Here is a 25,394-nt window from a genome sequence, read left to right as displayed (position 1 = left end):
GAGTTAAGATGTGGCAGCAAGCGCGAGGATGGAGATAGCCTCAGTTAGGATGCACGGGATTTGAGGTTGGATCTATAAAGAAGTAATTGGAAAAGTCACCGGAGTTGTGATAGTTGGATGTTCCGCTAAGCGTTGCCCGGATCTCTGTTGGGCAAGATCCACCTCTTCAGGTTTTAAAGTTAAGAAAGAATGAACCACGCCAACGCCCTTGACACGAACACAACCCTGCGTCCTTTGGAGCATGAATCACGAAAAGCCTAATCTGGCTTATAACTAGAAAAGAAATGTGTTATGCATACAATTAATGTTTTGACCCCCACCACCGGGTTAAAGAACGGTGAAACAAAACACATTGAGATTAAATTCAAAAGTACAAAAACCAAAATCATTATCCATCAAGTTTGCACAACTTACATCAGTTTTAATCATGATTAACTTAAATACCCATGCCCAAACAATGCGTTTATCCCCAAAAAAATTAACCAAACCCAAAACTATGAAAAGCATCATCTCATCTGCACAATCCCAGCGCTGATCAGCTTCTGAATCTTGTTCATTACTGAAGGATTCTTCATGTGATCCTGTGCCGCCTTCGGGTTCTCTTGAAGGTCTTTCAAAACCTACACACCAAACACCCAAGATATATAAAATAAAACTAAAATCCAACTACAATTTTACGAACGGTAACCAAGAAAACGAAACATACTTGCGCCATAACAGGATCCGTAAGAATATTCTGAATTTCTGGATCTTGCATAGCCTTCGCCTGCAAACAACAAACAATTATAAAAATTAAATATGCTTGCACTGCGGCCTCTACTTTTCACCCTCAAATGTCCACGCCAAATTCTTGCATCAAACTTTTCACGGCGGATAAATTAAATTTGCTCATCAACTTTTCTCATTTAAAAAATATGATTAATTTCATATATAACCTTGCAAACTTTAAAATTTTCATATATACTCAACCAAAACTAAAAATATCATACATGCCCTTACAGATTAGTTGAAATATCAGATATACCCAATTCTATTAAAAACAGTCTAAGAAATTATCATTTTACCCTCATTTTTTGAACTTCAAGTTTTCATATATGCTCATCTACTAACTTCATATTTTTTAGCTTAAATTTATTTTTACCCATCTTTTTAACCCATAAACAACAGTATAACTCGATATATAATATTTAAGCTAAATAAATTGTGCTATAATGAGTAAATATAATGCTTGAAGTTAAAGTTCATATATGAGATTTCAAAGTTTTTAGAAAAATAAGGGTAAAATTGTCATTTATTAAATTGTTTCTAATGAATTGGGTATATATATGATATTTCAACTACTTTGTAAGTGTGTGTGTGTGTGTATATATATATATCATATTTTGCAAGTTTGTAGGGGTATATATAGAATTCCCCTAACAAAAATATATTTGAACTTAGAAAAACTTTTTATTTTAATTTTAAAATAACTTATTTATTCAAAAATAATCATTTAATCAACATACTTAAGTTAATGAAAACATAAGGTGTAACCTTCTAAGAATTTTGGATCAATGTAAACATGAGTATATAGAACTCAAACCTGTCTCTCTTTAAGCTCATCAGGTGTCAAATCCCCACGGCTGGCTCGGTTAATCTGTTGAACGCAGCTGCAAATGAGATAAAAATCAAGCTAGTGATCAAAACAGGTTGAATTGGCAAAAACATATAAATGAACAGGCCATAATTGCCACTTTTATAATGAATTGTATTGAGATTGTGATCATACCTCCTTACACCCTCTAGCAACTCGGGGTTTTGAGGATCGTGTTTTAATCCCTCTTGGTACGTCTCTAGAGCTTTATCATGTTCTTTCATGAAGAACTGGATTGCACCTTTTCTAGTGTACCCTTTCGAGAATTTTGGATCAATCTCTATGCATTTCTCTGCATCCTTCAAACCTTCTGGCATTGCCCCAAGTTTCGTGTAGCACGCGGCTCTATTACTGTATGCCTATACAAAAAAAAAAGCACTGTGAAATAAATGAATGTATGTATCACAAGCATAACGGTTTTCATTTCATACTAACGCATTCCCTTTATTGTATGATTTGTGTCATTATCAAGTAATATTCTACAATCCAACTATGTTTCATGAATTGCAAAAAAGAAAAATGTTTATTGTAAACACGCTTTACCCTTTATGTAGCACATAGCCCAACTAAGCACTAGAATAAAGTACATGGATGTCCATGTGGTTTGCCAAAATTTTGGATTTGGTCCCTAGATTTTCAAATGTACACAGATGGTCCCTGGGTTTAATCTTTGTAACGCATCTATTCCCTAGCCAACAAATCTAAAGGTTTCAGCAGGTCCAAGTTGAGGACTAAATGTGTTACAAAGTGCAAACCACAAGGACCTACCATGTACTTTTGAAATAGGTTGTGAACTAGATGCGTTATAAAATGCAAACTACAGAGACCATCCGTGTACTTTTGGAAAGCTAGAGACCAAATCCAAAATTTTGGTAAACCACAAGGACCATCCGTGTACTTTAAGCACTATATCAAGATCAAAAAAGCAAAAAAAATACCTTTGCATCTTTGGGATTTCTTCGCAAAGCTTCTGTGTAGTGCTTAATAGCATCAGGGTATTTTTGCTCTTTGAAGCATTCGTTTCCTGAAAGTCGATTGTAACTCAATTATCATGAACATTGAAAAAGCAAGTTGAAGTCAGATGTGTACAAACGCCAAGGATGTTAACAAAGTAGGGTGTTAAGTGACGTTTCAATACGTACTTACAACTAAACAGGATGGGTCATTTAGAGTTGACTTTTGACCCTATAACACAATTCATCCACTTTTGCATTAGCAACTCGTTTGACCCATTCCCTTTTTAGCTGCTATGCAGTTAAATCGGTGATATATCCCCATGTACATATCGGTGACAAATATCGGTACTGATATTGACAGGTATTTGACCAATATACCGACTTTCCCGATATCAGTACCCTTTTCTTAGTTCTACCATTCGTCTTTCTTCTTATTGTTACTATTAGTGTTTTAAGTCTTAACGGTTAATTGTTAGTGTTGAATGTTACTGTTTTAAGTCTTAATCAGTTCCTACTTGCTACAATTGTTAGTGTTTTGCAAGTTGCAAAAGGTTAATTTGTTAATGGTAGGAGCGTATACTGAATTGTTACTGTTAAATTGCTATATATAAATTCTGCATGATATTAAATTACTAATATCCCACCGCGACAACCTATATCTCAAATATAAGTCCTTGACCGATATCCGATATTTTACCTCATTAACTGCATAGCCCATTTTACATAAAAACATAAACCGATTCCACTTCCAAATATAACAAGCTAACCTTTTTCACGTTCTTTTTCAGCAAGTTCAGGGTCATAATATTCTTGTTGTTCCAGTTCCTTCTTTGCTCTCTCTGCCTCATTGAGCTTTTTCAAGGTGTCTGGGTTGCGATGCTCTGTAAGGGCTTTTTGGAAAGTCTCAATTGCAGGTTCATAGTCTTTAGACGTTTTCGCCATTTTAACCAAAGCAGTTCCTTTTCTTGTTAAAGCTCTTGCAACCATCTTATAATCTGAACGAAGCTCTCTTCCTCTCTCTACAGCTTTTTCACAGTCCTTTATGCATTCATCATACTGCAAATAACAGAAACAAGGTTTTGTATGGTATTAATGTGATGTAAAATAGAATTTCAACACCAATAACCAAGTAAGATAGCATATTTTTTTCAAGTTCCTTCATAGCTTGGTTTAAAAAAGCGTGAAGCGTACAAAAGCGACAAAGTCTAAAATCAAAGCGCGAAGCGCAAATTGCAAAAGCGGCGGGCTTTTCGTACGTGAGGCGCAAGGTGCTTATATATATTTTTTTTATATATATATCCTATAGGACTTTTAGCATCCCTTACCCAAAATATAGTGATAAATAAGGTTTATATATGATTTAATGTATAAATCACTTAATGTACAACCATTTTAGCTACATGTATAACACTTTAAAGCACAAAAACACCTGTACGAAAAACGCGTGCCTCAGTGGGATTTTTTTCCCATTTGTGAGCTTTTTGTACAGAGCTCCCCTTATGTCACACAAGGCGCAGCTCTTTGCACCTAGGGTCGCTCTGCGCTTAAGCGCGCTTAAGGCGCGCTTTTTTAAACCAAGCTTCATGGAGATACAAAGCCAAGAAGAAAACAGCATGCAAAGGCCACCAAAAGTATAGGAAAAGCTAACCCCTAAACCTATACCCTCCCCTTAAAAGGCTCATATTTTTTTTCTCAACTTAATGTTATGGTTCATTTCAGTTCACTTAATTACTAGCCTAGCCTAACACACTGCCAGTTCAATCGACATAGTTATAGGCATATGTTTCAAAGTTTAAGCTTTCACATTCACAAAACTCAAAATAATGCAATCAAAACATGCCCATACCTTCCCCATCTCCAAATACACCGCAGCTCTATTCGTAAGAAACGAAATATCCCCATCATCCAACTCAACCGCCTTCGTATAACACGCAATCGCAGTTTCAAAATCCTTCTTCTTGTACGCAGCATTCCCCGCCTCCTTCTCCTTCTGTGCCTGCGCTTTCCTCTCCTTAACCTCCCTCTCCTCCCCAGACACCTCCATCGGTTCCGGTTCAGGTTCCGGTTCCTTCACCGCCTCCTTCTCCTTCACCGCTTCATCCGCAGGCCTCGGAGGCGAACCCGGCATCTCCATATCATCTCCAGAAGGACCCGAACCATTCGCCTGTATTTTCACATTCAACAGCACAGTCAACGCCTGCATAACTCTCTGATCCTGCAAATACAAATTCAATCCGCTAGGGTTCCGTTGCAGCTCCTTCATCTTATTAACAAAATCCGGCTGCTGCATATACAGTCTCGTAGCCGGATCAGCCGTAAGCTTCGCCCACATATCCGGCCCAAACGCATCACCAAACAAATTATTCATCGGCGCACGTGACTCCCGTGCCTCACGTGACCTATAACTCGCCGACTGAGCTGACTCAGCATCCGCCAGTCCAGATTTCAACGTCTCATTATTCGGATCAACTTCTAGACCTTTCTTATACGCCGAAACGGCGTCGTCGTACTGTTTTAACCCGTGGTAAGCCGCGCCGAGCCGTGAGTAGCCTTTCGCCCAATCCGGCTTCAGATCGACGGTTTTTTTAGCATCGGAAAGTGCGTCGGAATACTGATTTAGAGATGCGTATGCGGCGGAGCGGTTAGAGTATAACACGTGGTTGCTTGGGGCTAAATTGATGGCGTCAGTGAAGTGTTTGATGGCGTCTGTGAAGTTTCCGGCGGAGAAGGCGGCGTTGCCTTTGGCTTTGGCTTCATCGGCCATGTGTTAGTGGTGGTTTGTGACGGTGTGCGGTTGTGGATTGTTGAAAGATTTGATTTTGATTTTGATTTGGATGATTACAGAGAGTGTGAGGGAAATTAGGGTTTATATGAGGACGATGAGCTTGATGAGAAAGGTTCTAGAGTGTTCTGGCCACGTAAAGAATAATTAGTTATTAACTAGGATTGCGACCCGCCGCAATGCGGCGGAGATTCTTTAGTTATAACTAAGTCGATCTAGGACCCGCACGTTATGTTAAACCTGTCAAACGGGAAAAAAATAGACGATGGAAAACGTTCACCCACACACGCACGTTGCATCGTGTTAACTCGTAAAATTTAGAACGAAACGTAAATACGTTGAGCCAAAGAAACATGTTGCGATGTGTTAAGTTACAAAATTTAGAACCAAGCATAAAGCGAAAAATTTGCGGAAAATGAAAACTATGAATGATCAAAGTTGAAAGTAAAAAAAGTTATGAGCATAGATTGGAAAAGATAAAAGGTTTTGAGTTAAAAGTAAAAAAACAAATAGTTTTGGGTTAAAAGTAATTTATGTAATACTTTTGGGTGAGAAGTAAAAAAAAATATTTTTTTTTTGAAAACCCCCAAAGGCAACGTTACGACAACCATATGCATATCCATTTTTTCTTTGGAAAACCCCCAAAGCACACCTCGCGTTGCAGCGGGGCATAAAACGGTGTCAAATAGTACTAATGTCACACAACCATCATCGACCACCAACACTGACTCGACCTAGGATATGCGTGTTGCGACGAACCTGTCAAACATGGAAAAATAGAGGCAAAAATGTTGAACCACACATGCACGTTGCGTCGTATTAACTCGAAAAATTTAGAAATATACGTAAAACGAAAATTTGTGGAAGATGAAAAATATAAGTGACAAAAGTTGTGAAGTTAAATTGTAAATAATGAAAAGTTTTTGGTTAAAGTTAAAAAACAAATTATATAGGGTTAAAATTGAAAAAGGTAAAAACCTTTAGGTTTAGGTTAAAAGTAAAAAAATAAGTTTTTTTTGGAAAATGTGCAAAGCACAATGTGCAACTTGTTATGCACAATAACTTTGCTAATTTATAATTTATAATATATAATTAAGATATTGAAAATTTAAAATTTGATGATAGTGATTAATAATTGAGTGTAGATTAGGTTTCGAATTTGTAACCCAAGTTTTTTAAGTTTAATATTATCAATCTTTTTTTGTTTTGAACTTTATTTTTATTTTCAATACAGGTAATTTAATCTGTGACTGAAGATAAAATCGTGGTTGAGTTCAATGACAAAATCAAAGTCAAGCAATCACATTGTGTGGTTAAAGTTAGATCGATTATCTGGGATGTTCACAGACTGGGTCGGGCCCATGACAGGGTGTGGGTTTGGACCAAGAATCGAGCGGCGGTGTAAGCTTACAAGGAGAGGCAGTTTGGTTCAGACCTATCTCAGCGATGGTTTGGTGTTGTTCTTTATCTTTTATGTCAGAGTTGAACATGTGAAAACGAGCAAGTTATTAGAGAATTTCAGAAAAAGAACACTTGAGTCATGTACTTGTGTTTATGAATATGTACCTCAAGTATTTTGTATCTTAAAGTGTAGATTATGTTAAAAGGAAAACGTATAGAGATGACGATGAAAGCTCATTTTGGAGTTTGTAGAATTTCCTCCTCAACGTGTTGAATGTCTCTCTTTCTAGAGTTTCTTGTTATTGGACAAGGTTGGGAATAAGTACATAACCCAAATGGGCCAGCCAAGGATGGGCCTAGGCCATTAGCACTGAGCTGAGGTAGTAGCTGTCAGCCTCTCCTGTTCTATGCAAGGTTTGGCCAAAAGATTGATGGCTAAAGCTTCTGTCCTCCGGTGGTGGTGTCATGTATAGATCAATGTTCCTTATGCAATTACCTTCGGTTCATTAAAAGTATGACTGTGTCCGACCTTATGGTCCAACCTTTGTGATTCCTTCTGGTGATCTGGCCTTAGGCTAGCATGCGATGTAACCCAAATCGTTTAACTGGTGATCACCATAAGAAAACACAGTGAAATAACAAATTCAACCAAAGTTAAGCTTATGATTATTAATAAACCATAACATCAAAGATATGCTCATTATTGGGCCTTTAAAAAAATTGTAGTAGATTTTGGCCTTTGCTTGTTGGTGTATTTGGCCTTTCTAAAAAAAAATTGTATCATCAAAATCAAACCCAAATTATACGTTGTATGGTATTTGAAGAGATCATAAAATTCATCATTGTCGTAGATTTTGGGTTATTGAAAAGAATAAATATAATATTCCAAATGTACTTGACGTGGACTTTGGAGCAAAGTTAGTGTGACGACGGTGAAATATATGATTATGGTTGTTTTTTAACGGCGGTTATGGTTGTTGGTTATGGGATAATTATAACCTTATTAAAAAGCAACTAAGTTATGCATATGAGAGTTGTACAATTGGCTTTGGGAGCTTTTCAAAAAAAAATTGGAATTTTCCTTTTAGACCCTAAAGTTTTAAACTTTGACAATTTAAGTTTAAAGTTTTAATCTTTGTTTCATTTTTAACCTTAAAGTTTTAATCTTGACAATTTAAGTTTATAGTTTTAATCTTTGTTAATTTAACCCCTTTCATTAATTTGATTTTTCACTTCTAATTCAAAAGTTTTCATATTATACAATTTAACCCCTTTGATTAATTTGATTTTTCACTTCTAATTCAAAAGTTTCCATCTTTTGTGATTTAACCACTTTGATTTTTTTTACTGATGTGTTGTAATCTTGGCTTTGGGAGTTTTTCAAAGAAAAAATGGTTATGCATATGGTTGTTGTAACCTTGGCTTTGAGGGTTTTTAAAAAAAATTGATTTTTTTACTTTTCACTCAAATGTATTTCATAAATTACCTTTAACGCAAAACTATTTGTTTTTCTACTTTTAACGTAAAACTTTTTATCTTTTGCAATCTATGCTCACAACCTTTTTTTCTTTCAACTTTGGCCCTTTATAATTTTCATTTTCCGCAAATTTTTCGCTTTATGCTTCGTTCTAAATTTTGTGACTAAACACATCGAAACGTGCGTCTTTGGTTTAACGTTTTTACGTTTCGTTCTAAATTTTGCGAGTTAACACGACGCAACGTACGTGTGTGGGTGAACGTTTTTACATCGTCTATTTTTTTCCCGTTTGAAATGTTCAACATAATGTGCGCATCCTAAATCGACTTAGTTATAACTAAAGAATCCCCGCCGCATTGCGGCGGGTCGTAATTCTAGTTTCTTTATAACTAGCAATCAAGAGGTCTAAGTAGAGCTCAAACTAGATTCAAGATAAATACGACAAAAGATCAAATACAAATACCCTTATCTTACAAAACGTACGAATAGGGTGAAAAGGTAAAACAAACGTGGTGGCATTTTCGTAATTATTTACTCGTTAATTATAAAAATTACCCTACAAATGATCTTGTGGAGTATCATAATTACTCTACAAATGATATTTTATGGTAATTTTGATCTTGTAGGGTAATTTTGGAGAGCATCATACTTACTCTACAAATGATCTTGTAGAGTAATTTTGAATTGTATGTTGTTTGATACATTTGTGGAGTAATTTTAATAATTACCTTACAAGATCAAAATTACTCTACAAGATCATTTGTAGAGTAATTTTGATAATTACCATACGAGCAAATAATTATGAAAATGCCACCGCGTTTTTTTTTTTTTTTTTTTTTTTTTTTTTTTTTTTTTTTTTGCTTTTTCATGTCTTTCGTACGTTTTATATGATAAGGCACTTTGTACGTGAACTTAACCCAGATAAATACAAGGTTGATAATGTAGATTTAGGTTCTGATTTATTTTTATGGTGGATAGGGGCTATGATTATAAAGAAGGTCTCCAACTTTAGACTAAGTGTTATGGTATAAAACTTCCTCCACGTGGCCGGAGAAGGGGCGTTATACACTGCCCAGGGACGGACCTAGCATAGAACAAAGGGCAACCCTCGTTGCCCCTTGACGCTCCGGCGGTAGTGTAAAATTAGTGTAAATTTTGAAAAAAATTGACGTTTTTTCGATTTCGTTGCCCCTTTTTATAGAAACGTTGCCCCTTTAAGTTTTTTCTAGATCCGCCACTGACACTGCCCGTAGGGACGTTAGACTCGGTGAAAAAAGGGCGTGAGGTAAAGGGCATTAGCCCCTTCACGTTGAAAGCCAAAAGGTGTAAAGGATGTACCAAGAAAACTAATTTCTCCATCCAATGAAAACATTCAAAAGTGCCAACCTCGGTATCTGTCATCCAATCAATCTTTTACACATCATCTCGTTTCTTTTTAAATTTTTGTAACTTATATAATTTTAATATTATTTTAGTAGGTGGTGGTTAGTGAGAGAGTGTAAAACCGTCACAGGGTGTAGTGAAAAAAAATGAGTGAAAGCAATCTGGTGATGTGACAGTCACTTTATGACATGACAATGAAAAAAAAAATCTACTTACTCGGGCTTATTATTTTTCAAGATTAAACCATAAAAAACACATGAATGAGTTGCTTAACAACACTAATGTTTGGCTAAAGTATCGTTTTAGGTTCTTGTGCACTCGTAAATTGAATAAAAAAGTAGTAGAATGTTAATCCTAAAATTTCAAGCATGGGGCCTAAAGTTCAAGCTACTAAATGAGTATTCTAATTTGAAATCTTGATCATAAAAAGGTTTGTATTTTGTAAACCAATATAATTATATGCATAACATGTGTTTTTACTGCCTTTAGTATGTGTTATAAATGTTAGAGTTAATTGTCATTTTTGTCCATGTGGTTTGTTCAGTTTTGTCATTTTAGAGTTTAGACAAATTTTCAAAAATGCACTGACATACTGGAAACGTGCAACTTCAGTACAAAAATTAAAACCCAGTTAAGTCAGACATGTTAAATGAGGGTATTATTGTCAATTCAAATATCTTTTATTTTCACATTATTTTATGAATTGACAATAACACCCTTTATTTAATTTGTCTGACTTAACTGGATTTTAATTTTTGCACTGAAATGACACGTTTCCGTTATGTTAGGGAGGAGGAAACTGATGCATTTTTTTAAAATTGGCTTGAAATGGTAAAAGTGAACTAAACACATGGACAAAAATAATAGTTAACTCTAAATGTTACACCCTTATCCAAACCAACATATTTAAATGCTTATAATGAATCTAACAACATATAGCTAGAATTTACATATTGTTTTCTTTTGAATTACACATTTTCTTTACCAAACGTTGGTGTAAATGATCTTTATACCAAGCTAAACTTTGATGAACACTCAATTTCACTGCACAGCTTGCCTTAAACTCGAAATTGATGCTTCAAGCAATTAGCAATGCATACATATTATGCAACAATATCAACTCTCCATAAACATGCATACTCCAAGAACACGCCTAACCGATCAAAGATAGGTTTAAGTGTGTTTTACCTTTATTTCTGTCACTGCCAATTCATGGATATGCTGATAAGCACCAACACGAACGGATAACCTAAACGCTTTTTACTTTTTTGTATAAAAATAACGTTGAGTCTAACTGCAGGAAGAAAAAGTAAGTTGCAATTGTTGTATCTTTGGAAGCAAGAAGATGGTTTTGAATGTGTCACATTTGATTTCACTAATTGCATAGCCTAAGATGACTGCCCTATTGCCATTACTCATAGACTACTCATATATTAGAACATTTCTGCTAACGGCACTAGTGAATCCACTGCTTACATCCAACAAACCAATCTTGCAATCCATAAATATATATTGGTAACCAGGCCTCTTTTTTTTGGATAACCGTAAGAACCTGTCACATGAAAACTCATGGGCCCTGCAATATCATGCTAACCAATGAGACCAGGTAAAACAAAGTTTGTGTTGTGGATAAGGCCTATAAGGGGTTAAAGGTAGAAACTAGTGGAAGTTGGATTCGAATCTGGATCACTTGACCGCTATATAAATTGCATACGTTAGAATATAAATTTAGTGAATTGAATTCCTTTTTACATGCGATTATCTTTATATTTTTATTACATGTTCATATTAACTCATGCAACACACGACCCATATTTGCATATTCGTTTTTTTTTTTCACTGAACAGATGAACTAGACTCACAAAATGAACACACCAAACACAATCTTTATGAGAGAGAGACTTGGATTTCTTATGCCAAAGTAGACCATTTGAATTAACAATAAATAGGTAAAATATAGCAAACGACAAATCGCAAATTTTGACCCATTTACTTATGAACAGGTCGTTTGGTCATACAATATATCTAACTGGTTAAACAGGTAAGATGATAAAATTAGAAAAAAAAGGAAACGGGTATAAAGTTACCTAAAGTGTATTTTGAATGCATACAACATACTAAATACGTTGATTCGGAAACTAGCTTATTATTGTAGTTATATACTTTTTGTAATCATATTTTTAACTTTAGCATACAAATCTACAAATTAAGTAAACAAAAAAGTTGACCCATAACATAAAAAAGTGGTGAAATGAAAATAAATAATCTCACCTAACTCAATTTGGCCGATAATAATCACAAGTCAGTTATTGGTCAATGATAATCCGAACTGGTCATTTTTTTTAAAATAGTCCGCCGTTCAAATAGCTTAACGGAGTTAAGTTTTTTTCCGAATTACAAACCGATGTTTTTAGAGCTTTTGATCAGAACGAGGATACGAGTCGATTGATTTAAAACTTACCTCGAAATTGTGCTCGAAATGGCTTTATTTTTGTTAATTGGAAGTTTAAACACCCGAATTGAAGCACCGTTTTCGTGGGTTGGGGCAGTATTTTGAGGTAAGTTTTACATCAATCGACTCGTATCCTCGTTCTGATCAAAAGCCCTAAAACTGTAGGTCCCGGTTTTCACTCCGAATCGATTGCGAAACGACCGTGCTACGTGCGGAATCCGTGCACGAACGAGACCGAACACAAGAACGTACAATTTAACGTGATTCCATTGATAGATCTGAAAGTAGTACAAACCTTGAATCACCACTTGGAGCACTTTCTCTCTCTAGGTTCTCTCTCTAACTTCTAAGCTCTTCAAGTTACAAATGGCCAAAAGTCTCAAATGTAAACCCTAAAGCTCCTATTTATAGGCCAAGGCATATGAAAGATTCCCTCATATTTACAATATTGCCACCTTGCCTTTTCTTACTAAATACAATATAAAGCTTTGTTTTTCTTCAGAATCTGCTACGAGCTTGATTGACGAAGGCGATAGACATTCTGCACTAACAGACTCCCCTTTGGATATTGCCGCAGTCAATCTCGTAGTCAAACTCGTAGCAACTTGTCTTTCTCTCTCTCTAAATTTTCTTGAAGGTTTGACGTTATCAGCAACCACAGACTCCATCTTTCTCTAACAGAATCCCGGTGGATCTGTCTTCAGGCTTCCGTTGCTCCCCCTCTCGTTAAACTCTTTCTCTTCAGGCTCCCCCTTTCGTCAAGCTTCCGTGCTTTTGGGATCGACACCTGGCTTTCCGGTTACAAGCTCTTCAGAATAGATTCCTGGCATTTTGAATCCACGCTTCCGTTTGCGTTGAGCTCGTCTTCAGACTCCCCCTTAGACTCGGCTGTCGGGATCGTAGTCTGGAATAACATCTGCAACACTCATACGTTTATAAGTGACAATGTTTTGAAATTGTCCAGAAATCGTATTCTGGCTCTTTCTAAGTCAAGATCCTGGCTCTTAAGATATAAAAATATGAATATATCCAGGATAACTTGATTTTCTCCCCCTATCAACAAACTTCATGGATTTGGCAGTTTTAGCGAACCGGATCGTAAACTGGCTTTATTACAAAATATTTTAACAATCTAAGCATCCAAATCCCTCACAGTAAATCATCCAAGTCCAATTTAATGACCTTGGAGATTTCACAAACTGTTTTTGATTTAAAAAAATTTCAAGTTTCAAATTAATGAACTTGTTTTATTTTCAGAAACACATTCAGCATACTTAGATTTTGAAACTCAGCATTCAGACATCGGTTGTCGAAAACAAAGCAGAAATCAAAATCTTTTTGTATTTTCTGAAAACATAAAGTAGTAAAGAAATATTTACAAACATATTTACAGATAATATTTTTGTTTAAGTTCGTGTTAGAGGATCATATCAGTTTATGACAAATCACTAGCACCGTTGAGCTTTAAACACTTTAAGTTTTAAACGATTCACTTAGATTGTCAGTATACTGATCCACTTTAAATTTTCACACAAACTTCAATTGATTCGAGATACGAGATTAGTGTTTTAAGAACTTAAACTTATTCGCGTGTCCCACCTCAGAATATACTCCCGTATCCAGATCCCAATATTCAGTCTCACAGGTGAATATACCACAGATGATATCTGTAAGGGGTTAGATGCGAGGGCCGTGAGAGCTCAGGTCGATACTTCCGTATACGCAGAGAGATGACGGCTTCGACTTATCGGTGTGTCCCCTTTAGAGGATCTTTTTTTTACAAGAGCAATGATTATCAATTTTATTGTTTCATCAATTTGCTGAGGGATGCGCTATGTTTCAAGCAATGCAGAAAGTATTATTCGGGAACTAGGTCAGAACTTCCATTCAGCAGAAGTCCCGGAATAATACCCCAGATATCACTGAGTATAAAGACCTAGTATCTCAGAATAAGGGACCTTTCAAACAAGATTTCGGGGGTTACCCATATATCCGAGAGATGTTCCCCACGAGATAAGTAAAGTTTGAAATTTAGGTTTATATCTCGAAAACAATTTACTAAGCGTGTAAAAATCTACTGGCATATCATCAGTGAGACCGTTTATCACATTATAGCATTACAATTCTTTAGCGTACTGTGATTGTCTACCGATGTACTATCATTTCCTCTTTTTACACAAAAACTCAATTTTTTTGAATTTTATCATGTTTTTAGCTTTTTTCAAATTTTCTAATATTTTTGGATTTTCTGACAATATTTCTTACTCCCCTAAAATTCAAAACCATTTAAAGAAAATTTGACAAACCGACACTGATAGCTTTGTCACGCTATCCATTTTCTGCTTCACATGCTCTGTTTTGCAGAAAACATAATGTACCCCCATGATTTACAACACATTGATATTTTACAGTTTGAAAACCGTTTTTCAATCTTATGAAAGTAATCATGTTTGTTCCGCCGTGAGGGTTTCGGCATATTCACGTAACATTTTTTTATTTAGGGTTTTTAAAAATATTGTTTATTTATATACAGAAAAGATAAACTCCCTGTTCAACCAAACCAGGGTTCTGCAGCCTTCTCCTCCTGTGCCGGGCTGCTCATCAATTCTGTTTCTTGACAGTCAACCTTCATGAGTACCTGCACATTCACAAAAACTCAATTACTTGAACAATTTAGCCCAGGTCTGTTGGACCTTAGGCATTTCAACACAATATTCATTTAATGATGGAAAGTCTTTGTCGTACAAAAACTTTTTCATATTTGATTTCAACTTTTTCATTATTTTCAGAAGTCATTTGTTTTTTAATCACCCAGTTCTGTCCTTTTGAAGCACTTCTTTTGTAAAATCGTGACTCGTTTTGATTATTTTGACTTTGAACAACAACTTTTGGTTTCCAAAATTGATTTGGCTTTGTCATATCAACTGATGTTTGCCAACTTTGTGTTGTTCTGAATCTGGGTGTGTGAGAATTCTGGGTTTGTCCTGAATCAGACCGAGTCTGTTTTGGTTTCCAAGTTTGATTCGAAGCAAACTTGTTTGTGTTATACTTCCAGGTTTGTTTGGAATCAAATTTGGTAGACTTTTGTCTCACATCCTCAGACTTTTGTTTTTCAACATCAACAGGCTTTGTGTTTGGACACTTGCGTGCAACATGTCCAATTTGATCACATTTAAAACACATTTTCTTTGAAACATCTTTAGCCTGTTGTTGTTTCTTTTTCTGAGCATGGAACTCTTCATTAGACTGTCGTCTAAATTGAAGTTCTTTCTCTTCTTCCGAACTTTTCCCATGAACAAAATTCGTTTTCTTTTGAACTTTTTGTTTTTCAAAACTTTTATTTTGATTCTGTTTCCTTTTATAACCCAACCCTGCTTTCATATTCTTCTTTTTGTAACTGGGTTTGTTATAAAAAGTTTTCTTGTTTTTCCCAGCAAACTTTGAAATTTCTGATTTTTCGATCTCAACCATCTTAAAAACTTTATCAATCTTTTCTGAAATCGCATTTTGAATCGGGAATACAATATCTAAGAATAATTTGTCCGATCCAATCTTGGTATAAACCAATCCTTTTGAATCATCATTCACAACTTTCTCAGATTTTGAATGTTTGAGATAACCATCATGAAAATTTCCCTCATTTTCATCATGTGATTCAGGCTTACCTTTGGTTGACTCATCTTTCAAAACGCTTTCAACAACCTTACTTACCACCTCTGAATCATCAGCTTCATCAGATTTGGTGTAAATCACATCGATACATTCAGGTAATTGGTCAACAATGTTCAGACCTTTTGCCACCTTTTCCTCATCATAGAAGGTATAATTGTTTCTCAATGGTGGTGGTACCTGATGAAATTTTGAACCAATACCCTTTTTGTTCTTGTCAGTATATGTGTCATCTGGTGTGATGTTGAAAATGCGTTCGAGAATATACGAAGAGTTATGATAACTTTGAAGTTTTGTAACTATCTTTTCCTTTTCAACCAGAACTTGTTTGAGATTAACAACTTCATCAACACACTTGTTTAATTCAAGTTGCTTTTCTTTGAACTTTCTCTCATACAGTTCTTTAGTTGTTAAAGTTTCAGACAGTCTTTGATCAAAACTTTTGACTTGGCTCTTCAAAGTATCATAAGCTTCTTGTACTCTCTGATTTGACCACTTCAAATTATCATATTCTTTTTGAAAATTTTGAAGCTTATTATCTTTTTCATCGCAACCAACACATTTTGCTGTACACATTTGTCTATACATTTCATTTTCCTTTTCAAGCTCATGACATTTCTGTGTCAATTTTTCAACCTTTTGTTTCAAAATTTCTTCTTTTTCGATCATTTCTTTACATTTTATTGTGAAAACATTTTCAAGTTTATTTATTTCAGTTTCTTTTGTTTTTATCATTTCATCTTTTTCAGTACAGACTTTGCACATTTCTATGCAATTCCTGCACTTGTTTTCATTATTATCAACAGTATCAACATTTGATAGATCAGAAGATTTACTTACCTCAATCTCTTTCAGCACCGGTTCTTCTGTCTGATCTTCCTCTTTCTTCTCTTCTTCTTCTTCTTCTTTCTGTTCTTCTTCAATCTTCTGTTCTTCTTCAACTTTCTGTTCCTTTCCAGCAGCAAGCTTTGCGACAGTCCTCACTTCTTCAATCATCTTCTTCAATTCTTCTTCTTTTCTCTTCTTCATTTCTACCACCTTCGGTAGACTTGCTTCACAAACTTCTCTTATCTTGCTCTCCAAATTCGGCAGATACGTTTTATCAGATAACCTTCTTATGTTGAAAGTAGCCTGCCTTGGAAGCAAATTTGTTACAGCTTCAAAATTCACTTTTGATGGGTCAACAACTGGATTACCCCGTGGATCCATGTAACACTCCAATTCATCATTCCATCTTTTGGCTCTTTGGGCTTCTTTGAATGACTCTCGGAATTTTTCAATTTCCCATCTTGCATAATCAATTTTCCACCATCTGTCAGGATCAGCCTCAGCCACAAATGCATGTCCGACCACATCTTCTTCAGGGTAAACTTGACTCCAGTCGTAACCTTCATCGTCATGAATAACTGCCATCGCCCTAGATTTTGATGACCCTTCATCGATTTGTTTCTGATTCATATTTGATGATCCACTGGAACGATGATAAATTGCTTTCTTGTAATAATCATCTCTGAATGTATTCGTGGGTTCGTCAGTTTCCCTGTTGGTGCACTCTCTTTTGAAGTGTCCTTTCTGTTTGCATTTGAAACAGGTAACTTTTGCCTTATCAAATCCCAATTTCGAATCACTAGATGCCAAAGACGATCTTCCAGTGATCTCCATGAATCGCTGTGCTCTCCTCATTATGCTAGCCATGCACCATTTAATATCCATTAGCTCCATCTCCTCTGGATCGATCTGATCATAATCTTCTTTTGTCATTTTTGGGTTTCCAACTTTTCCCGCGATCAGACTTTCATACGATTCCAGGATGGATGCTAAGAACACCATTTGTTGCTTGGCAACTTCAGCATTCAGGCTTTGAGAGTTTTTCAGATCTATAGCGATATTGCAATGGACTATGTTTGGATTTGAAGAATTTGAACCAAATGAATGATAACCCGGATCTCTTGAAGAACTCTGCTGAGGTGAATCCATTGAGCTTTCAGCACTAAATCCCGAATTTGACTATTGCTCAAACATGTTTCCTATGTAATATAGCTCCACATTCTGTTGGTATGTTTTGACTTTATTTGTTTTTCTGGTCTCCAATTCATGGCTTTCAAGTCTTTCAATCAACAAGTCAACTGTAAGATCCTCAGACTTGATCGTATTCTTCAACATCAAAGCATAATATTGCCAATCCAGCTCATCTGGCAACGAGTCAAACAATTTATCGACTAACTCTTCTTGAGAGTATTCACTCCCATGTCTTGCCAGTTCTAATTTCAAGTGTCCAAACCTCCCAATCATTTGACAAACTGATTCATTTTTTAAACAACCAAATAAATCATACTCTTTTCTAAGCAATTTCTTTTTGTTCTTTATGATTTCGGCACTTCCCAAACATTTTCTTTCAAGAGCTTCCCATAATCCCTTAGATGTTTTCTCATTTTCAAGTAGTGATATAATGTCTTCTCTTACTGATTGATGTAACAATGTGATCATTTTGTTTTCAGCTACAATATTTTTAACATCTATTTCTGTGAACTCTTTTTCGTTTACTAACTCTCCTCCCTCTTTTACTGGTTCTGTATATCCATATTTTAATTTTAACCAGCTTTCAGGAGCGAAAGCTTTTACCCAACCCTCAAACCGATTTTTCCACCAGTGATAATCTTCAATCTTCAATAGTTTCGGTGGTTTTTGTTGGCTTCCATACAGATTATCATATTTCAAATGATCTAAGATCTCTTTCGAATAATTTCTTGTTTCGGATCTTCTCTCAGATGATTCTGAAGTGAAAGCGTTGTAAAACGTATTGTAGAATTCTTCGCTGCTGCCTGACATCTTTGAATAATTTCTTGAAATCTGTTCTTTGTAAATCACCTGCAAATGATTCACACAAATGAATTCAAATAAATGTGAAATAATTCGTGAATCGGATGAACTTATTGATAAACTCAATTGGATGGACTTGATATTCTAGAATCGGTTGAAATTAATCTGTTCGAGTCAATGAAAATTAATACAATCCGATCAAGTGTGACAATTAATCCTATTTGACCCCAAAGTTCACTAACCCGACAAACTTTCAATGTATCACAATATCATTCGGCCGTTGATTTTGATCACATGCAAACAATTAATGAAGTTGACTGACAATGTTGATAAAGTGAGATCTGAACGAGTTGTGTGTTATAAAACTATTTGTTGATCGATCGGTTATGCCACTCGATCAAGACACTTCCTAGCCGATCGAGTGAGCTACTCGATTGAAACACTTCCTAGCCGATCGAGTGAGCTACTCGATTGAAACACTTCCTAGCCGATTATTATCAACCAATAACTGACTTGGTGTTATTACCGGCCAAATTGAGTTAGGTGGGATTATTTATTTCCAATTTGCCTAAAAAAGTTAAACGTTTTGACCCGTCACCCAATCGCTCGTTTTCCATCTCTAGCCTAGAATGAAGTTTTTTAGCTTCAATTTTTTATTCTTTATGTAACAAAAATGAGTTAACATACCTTAAGGCCACCTGACTTGTCACCAAAGCGATTAATCTGTCCTATCCTTGAATTAAGATCACCAATGACATCTCCCATATGTCACAATTTCAAATCTTACAATGGGTTCAAAAATCTTGGATCGCGCTTTCCAAATTCCTTCACATAGAAAGCTCCTCTAGTTGCAACCAGGATCGCTAGGACACTTGACCTTGTATCCGCTACTTCGTTCTGTTGGCTCAAACAGAATGGTTACATTTGCAAACTGTCCTTAGCCACCTGACTGTTTCTTGTGGACATACGTCACCTCTTTGGATTTGCATTTCATACTCAGTTTGGATAAACAGATTATGCTATTGACTATTATATTGCTTTGGATGAAAATCACTTTCATACCAATAGCACCAAGCTCATTATCTGAGGGTAAAATAAAAAATGACTCGTTACAAATGTAAGTGACCCGAGAGGGTCGTTTATAATCTTGAAAGCTAGCCTAGAAGACGGTTCATCAGCCTAGAACCCTTTGAAAAACATCTGCAACCACAACAGGGAGTTGGAGTACAAGTGGTTTGCACCAAACCGATCTGTTTAGTTAACAAACCAAATTTTTGACACCTCATTCTTGTCAACTTGTCTTTGCTCCATCTCATACTATGTTTCAACACCGGCAACATTGTCGAACAAGCAAAAGCCACCATCAAAAACCCAAGCGGCTCGTTCCACCTCAAGTGTAAAGTCCATATGGCCAGGTTTATCAATGATGTTTGCGCGGTGATAGTTTAACAATGTGAGTCAGTAGACACATTTACTGAAAAATATTTGTTGTTTCTGCCAACTTCTAGTAGATCACCACACAAGTGGTAACTTTTGTTGAACCGCAAGCCGCTTCTATGCCATATTATCTCCAACGTTGTAGGACCAGATAATGTGGCTCAGTGCCCCTTCCACCTCATCATCTTTGACACCCCTCTCCCATTTCCTGGGCGCTAGGGTGGGGGCGCTATCCGTCTCTTCGCCAAGCAAATAACAGGCGTTTTGCGCTGATTTCGAGAAGGAAGGTCATAGATAACCGTTGGGAAACGGTCAACTAAAAAAACTTAAAATTTTAATTATATAAAACTTGTATTTTTTTGTATTAAAATTATGTTTCTTATATTTTATTTATGTTATTTAAATTTAAATTAATAAAGTTTCTTGTATCTTATTTATGTTATTTAAATTTAAATTAATAATGTTTAAATTTAATTAAAAACAATTAGGTAATGACGATGGAGTTTTAATTGCAAGGATGTTAAAGAAAGGGCCTTTAAAGCCCTCATATGACGTGACGTTGACGTGACGATTAAACTCCTAGAGACTTTATACCAGACCACCCAGGTTAAAAGAAAAAGAAAAAAGAATGGCGTTTCGTTTCGGTCTCCTACAGAAACACATGGAATTGACAACGCACCACATAAATTTAGTGGGCTGCAAAGAATTCTTTGAAATTGGGCCAATAATCAACGAAGTGGTGGACTCAGGATTGCATTAAAATCCAATTGGGCTGATTTAGTATTATGTGGGCTTTATAATGATTGCAATTAAAGTTGAATCAAATATAGTTCATGGGAATTATTTGGTTGGGTTCAAAGGAAGTCGGTAGTTAGCAGCTAGGAATTATAGGGTTGAGATCCTGTACAAACAGTGCTAATTATAAGAACCGTAAGAACAGATCTGAACCATTGATAATTTAAATCAAGGGTTGATATTGATTATAAATAAAACTCTTATAATTAAAAATTACTACTAACAAATTAGGGGTAATTTTGTAAAATTGCTAGTCATTTGACCATTTTCTATTAAATACAAATTCCACCAAGGTTTTTTAAACTAAAATAACTTTTATATACTTCATTATTTTTTTTTAAAAATATATACAAAAAAATCGAGTATTTTTTTATCTTTAATATGCGTACCATATTGCTATACCTTTTTGTATTTATAAAAGTGTTTTTTAAAAAAAGTTAACAAAAGGTGTTTTATATTTGTGCTAATAAGGTGCTGATTATGTGTTAATTACAAAATAATACAAACAAACACCAAAAGTAGATATAATCAGCACATCTGGTGTGCTGATAATGGAGAACGATTGAAGATGTTGTGCTAATGTCGTTTATGTTGATAATGGAGAATGATTCGAGGACGATGTGCTGATAATGAAGAACGATTAATGATGTTGTGCTAATTATATAGTGTTGTGCTGATTATATTTTTTGTAATTATTTTTAATTAGTTATAAATAAATATGGTCAAAAAGTCTAAATTACCCCTAAACTAATTTTTTATTGATGGACACTTGTCAATTATGTATTGGTTCTTATGGTTCTTACAAACTTAAGTGTTTGTATTTGATCCCATTCCAGGAATTATATTGTCAATACGGAAAAACATCTTCATCTTAGGTAGGGCTGTGTAACGGTTCAGAACCGGACCGAATCAGAACCAAAGCGGAACCGTTAATTGCTAAATTTAAGAACCAAAACCGAACCGTATTATAACGGTTCCAGTTCAATTCCAAACCGGTTAAACGGTTCGCGTGTAAACGGTTCTCGCGGGAACCGGTTGACAATTAAATCGTAAAATTAACAATTCAATAAAAACAAATCAAACCATTTAAAACATTAACTAAGAGTTTCAACATTCAAAGTTCAAACCAACCAAAATAAAAGTAGCAAAGCAACTATAAAAAATTTAAAGCAATAAAACAAACTCTAAATAAAACTATTACAACCATCGTGTTAACAATTAAAACAAACATCTTCAAACTTCATTCGATCTTCATCCTCTCAATCTTCTCATAAACATCTAAATGAAACCAAGTGTTAGCAATTAAAAAAAATAAACGAATAATGCATCTACTGTGTTTAGTTCACGTGAATAGATTGATCAATAATGCATCTACTGTATTTACCAAGTGATACACTATTTATATACACATATACAATTTAATCAACATTGATTTGATTATTTTTGTTCAATTTTTATTTTCGCATATAGAAAACTATATGTATCAGAAAGCAAACATCTAGAAAGAAAATATATGCATAAAATAGGTCATGTAGAATAGCATACCGGTATTTGCAGTGTGTTGATGGAGATGAACTTGTATGATAGCAATTAGGGTTAGGGTTGAGAGATGGAGAAGAATTAGAAGATGAAAGATGAGATTGTGGAATGAATATAAGAGGAGAGAATAAAAATTAGGATGGTCGTATGATGTTGAAAAGCCCATTAATAAAATAGGGTTTTAAGTATTTATAATCCCAACTGGTTCTAGCGGTTCTTTAACCGGAACCTGGTTTTAACCGGAACCGAACCGGGAACCCTTTTTGCCCAAATTTAAGAACCGAAACCATACCCAATATACAAAAATACGGTTTGGATCTAGCGGTTCCGGTTCGGTTACCCGGTTCTGACGGTTCTGAACCGTATAGTGCTCAGCCCTAATCTTAGGGGGTGTTTGGCCTAGCTTTTATTTTTTCTTTGCTTATGCTTATATTTTAAAGTAGCTTATGCTTATTTTATTTCATTTGATAAGTTATTGTTAAGTGTTTGGATTAGCTTATATTCTACAAGTTGAGTTAATAAATTGTGTATTATGGGAAGGGGTAGAATACCATTGTGTGCATCATATTCAAATGAGTTAATCCACCATTTGAGGGCAAATGAGTAAAAAATCATCTTGTTCAAATAAGCTTATTCAAATAAGCTAAAAAACCATCAACCCATTAGCTTCTTGAAATTAGCTTATATAAGCTAATAAACATAAGCTTAAAAAGCTAAACCAAACACCCACTAGTGCTTATTTTGTAAAAATAAGCTAAAAAAGTTATAAGCTTAGATAAAAAAGCTAGGCCAAACACCCCCTTAGAAGGTTGGAGACTCCGAGCAAAGATATAATAATCTATCTATCTATTCTAATATACTAAAGCTAATTTTGCTTGTGTTATTTATATATTAGTCTACCCTATTATATTGACAAGTGTCATCCTTCACCTTTCATAATTTAAACAAGATTTACCCTATTATATTGAACTAAATTTTAAAAAATCATAATTTTAGGATCTTAGTTTTTCCACATTAATCCAAAATGAGTAATTTGCAGCTTTTAAACTTTTTAATTACGTTTCTTTTAAAAAATAAAACCATTTTTTATTGAGAGTAAAATTCTGTAAATGTAATTTTACTAAAATATATATCTAATATTATAAATCAAGAAAAAATTAATTTAATTTGAGAACAAATAACTAAGTGAAGAAAAAGAAAGTCAAACTTAGACTTAAACCTGGAAAGACTATTAATTTATAATTTAGTAAAATAAATAGTTGTATGACTTTTAGCTTTATTTTTTTTTTAATTTTCGTAAACTTTTTTAATTTAGTACTAAAAGTGGGAGTTCTGATCATCTTATTCGCGTGTTATAGAAGTGTTATAGAAGCTAATGTAATAGTAATTGAACTTTCATTCTTATAATTTCCCTTAACCTCTAGTGCCAAGCCACCAATGAAGCGCGCAATGCGCTTTGGTTCTGGTGTAACCAAATATGGAACCATTCTAGACATCGAATTAAACTTAGAGACGTAAGTTCTGCAATCTAAGTTCTTCATGACTAAAGTCAAGAAGTCCGTCTCCACCTTTTCTACCTCATGCTAAGGGCAAGAGGTTTCTTTTACCAAATCCACAAATTTGGTCCATGAAAGATTGTAGAGAGGAATCTTTCCAGTGGATAGTGGATTGAACCAGTGCTTTCCACCAGGTTAGGGCATCGCCCTTGAAAGATTGGGATACAAACTTAACCACATCCTCTTTTGCACATCCACTTATATCTACCACCGTTTCCATTTCATCTAGCCATTCCATACAATCTATGGCTCCTTTTTCTCCATTAAAGTCTCTTGGTTTATAAGAGACGAAGTACTTATAAGTGCAACCCTTGTTGAAACGGGGTTCTTGATCAAACACGATCTTCTTGGATGGTTCACTCTTTTGATTTGATGAATTAATAGATTCATCCTTCTTAGATGTATGCGGTTTAGAGTGGGACTTAGAGTGAGACCTGGAGCGAGTAGCACTCGACTCCTTGAGCACTCTGTCTACATAACTCGCCTCATTTCATCTTTTTTACTCTTTCTTCGATTTCAACAAATCTTTTAAACAATCAGAAAGCAAATACAAAAATTTAGTCCTAGATAATCAGTAAGCAAATATACAACGGTTCTCCAATTCCGGATAAGCGTTGTTTATCACCATGTGTAAGCATTGGCAGCTCGACAAACAATCTTGCAATTAGTTCTCGAAGAATCTCATTTCGTATTTTCTCCTTTTGCTAGTTCTCGAAGAATCTCATTCCGTATTTTCTCCTTTTCTAGTTCTCGAAGAATCTCGTTCCGTATGTTCTGCTTTTCTAGTTCTCGAAGAATCTCGTTCTGTATTTTCTCCTTTTCTAGTTCTCGAAGAATCTTATTCCGTATATAGATGTCAATGATAGATGTCAATCAAAGTTACACAAGGCAATTAAACCTTACAAACACCATCTAAAAACTTATATAATATGCTTCATATATTAAACATAAAATAAGTAAAATATATTCCTCTATTCATTGCTTCACTTGACCCAAAAGATGATAACTTTCACCAAGATGTTTATAATAAAACTTCAAGCATTCTGAACCCTAGCTACAAACAACCCAACAAACTCTAGCTAGAAACGGTTCCCATAAACCAACTTATACGCGATAAATCCTCTGTTAATCAACTTATTCCCACCGATTTTTGCTCTTTTAGCACGTCTAATTCCGACGTAAAGTTCACCGTTATCTGCTCCATGTAGTGAATAGTTGATATGATTAGAGCATGAAAGTATCATTTAATGAAATTTAACGTACATACCGCATTCGAAGTTCCTTGCATTGGACACAAACCCATGGAATTTGTGGTGGATCTGACTGAGTAGAAGAAATAAATTTATGGTGGATGGCATATGCTAAGATGTAAGAAGATCACAAGACGCATAAATACGTGGATTTCGGTTGGTTCAGATCTCTATTTGGCCATCTTTCCAAACTGCAACACCTGAATATGTGGTTCCCATCACAAAGCCAAAGTGTTTACATGCA

At 35.1% G+C, this 25,394-nt stretch overlaps 1 protein-coding gene across 1 annotated transcript; it reads right to left on the bottom strand.

Moving 5' to 3' along the window:
* Positions 1-327: 327 nt before the first annotated feature.
* On the bottom strand, positions 328-5,498 carry LOC110899640 (hsp70-Hsp90 organizing protein 3). The gene is made up of 7 exons (XM_022146530.2): positions 4,436-5,498; positions 3,357-3,645; positions 2,572-2,657; positions 1,769-1,992; positions 1,583-1,649; positions 707-766; positions 328-620 (listed from the first exon to the last, which is right to left on the bottom strand). The coding sequence occupies exons 1-7, from the start codon at positions 5,351-5,353 to the stop codon at positions 507-509; spliced, it is 1,758 nt and encodes a 585-aa protein (XP_022002222.1). The 5' UTR covers positions 5,354-5,498; the 3' UTR covers positions 328-506.
* Between the last annotated feature and the right edge of the window lie 19,896 nt (positions 5,499-25,394).

Source organism: Helianthus annuus, chromosome 13, assembly GCF_002127325.2.
Source record: "Helianthus annuus cultivar XRQ/B chromosome 13, HanXRQr2.0-SUNRISE, whole genome shotgun sequence".
NCBI classification, from domain to species: Eukaryota; Viridiplantae; Streptophyta; class Magnoliopsida; order Asterales; family Asteraceae; genus Helianthus; species Helianthus annuus.
Note: the sequence above shows the minus strand (reverse complement) of the source record. Positions and strands in the feature narration are given on the sequence as shown.

Bases quoted from the DNA above. Each gene is read 5' to 3' on its own strand.
- LOC110899640 (XM_022146530.2), bottom strand. From the start codon at position 5,353: ATGGCCGATGAAGCCAAAGCCAAAGGCAACGCCGCCTTCTCCGCCGGA. The intron at 3,646-4,435 runs GTATGGGCATGT...TGTTATTTGCAG, and splicing joins TGTATTTGGAGATGGGGAAG to TATGATGAATGCATAAAGGA. The intron at 621-706 runs GTATGTTTCGTT...TTTGGTGTGTAG, and splicing joins CGGATCCTGTTATGGCGCAA to GTTTTGAAAGACCTTCAAGA.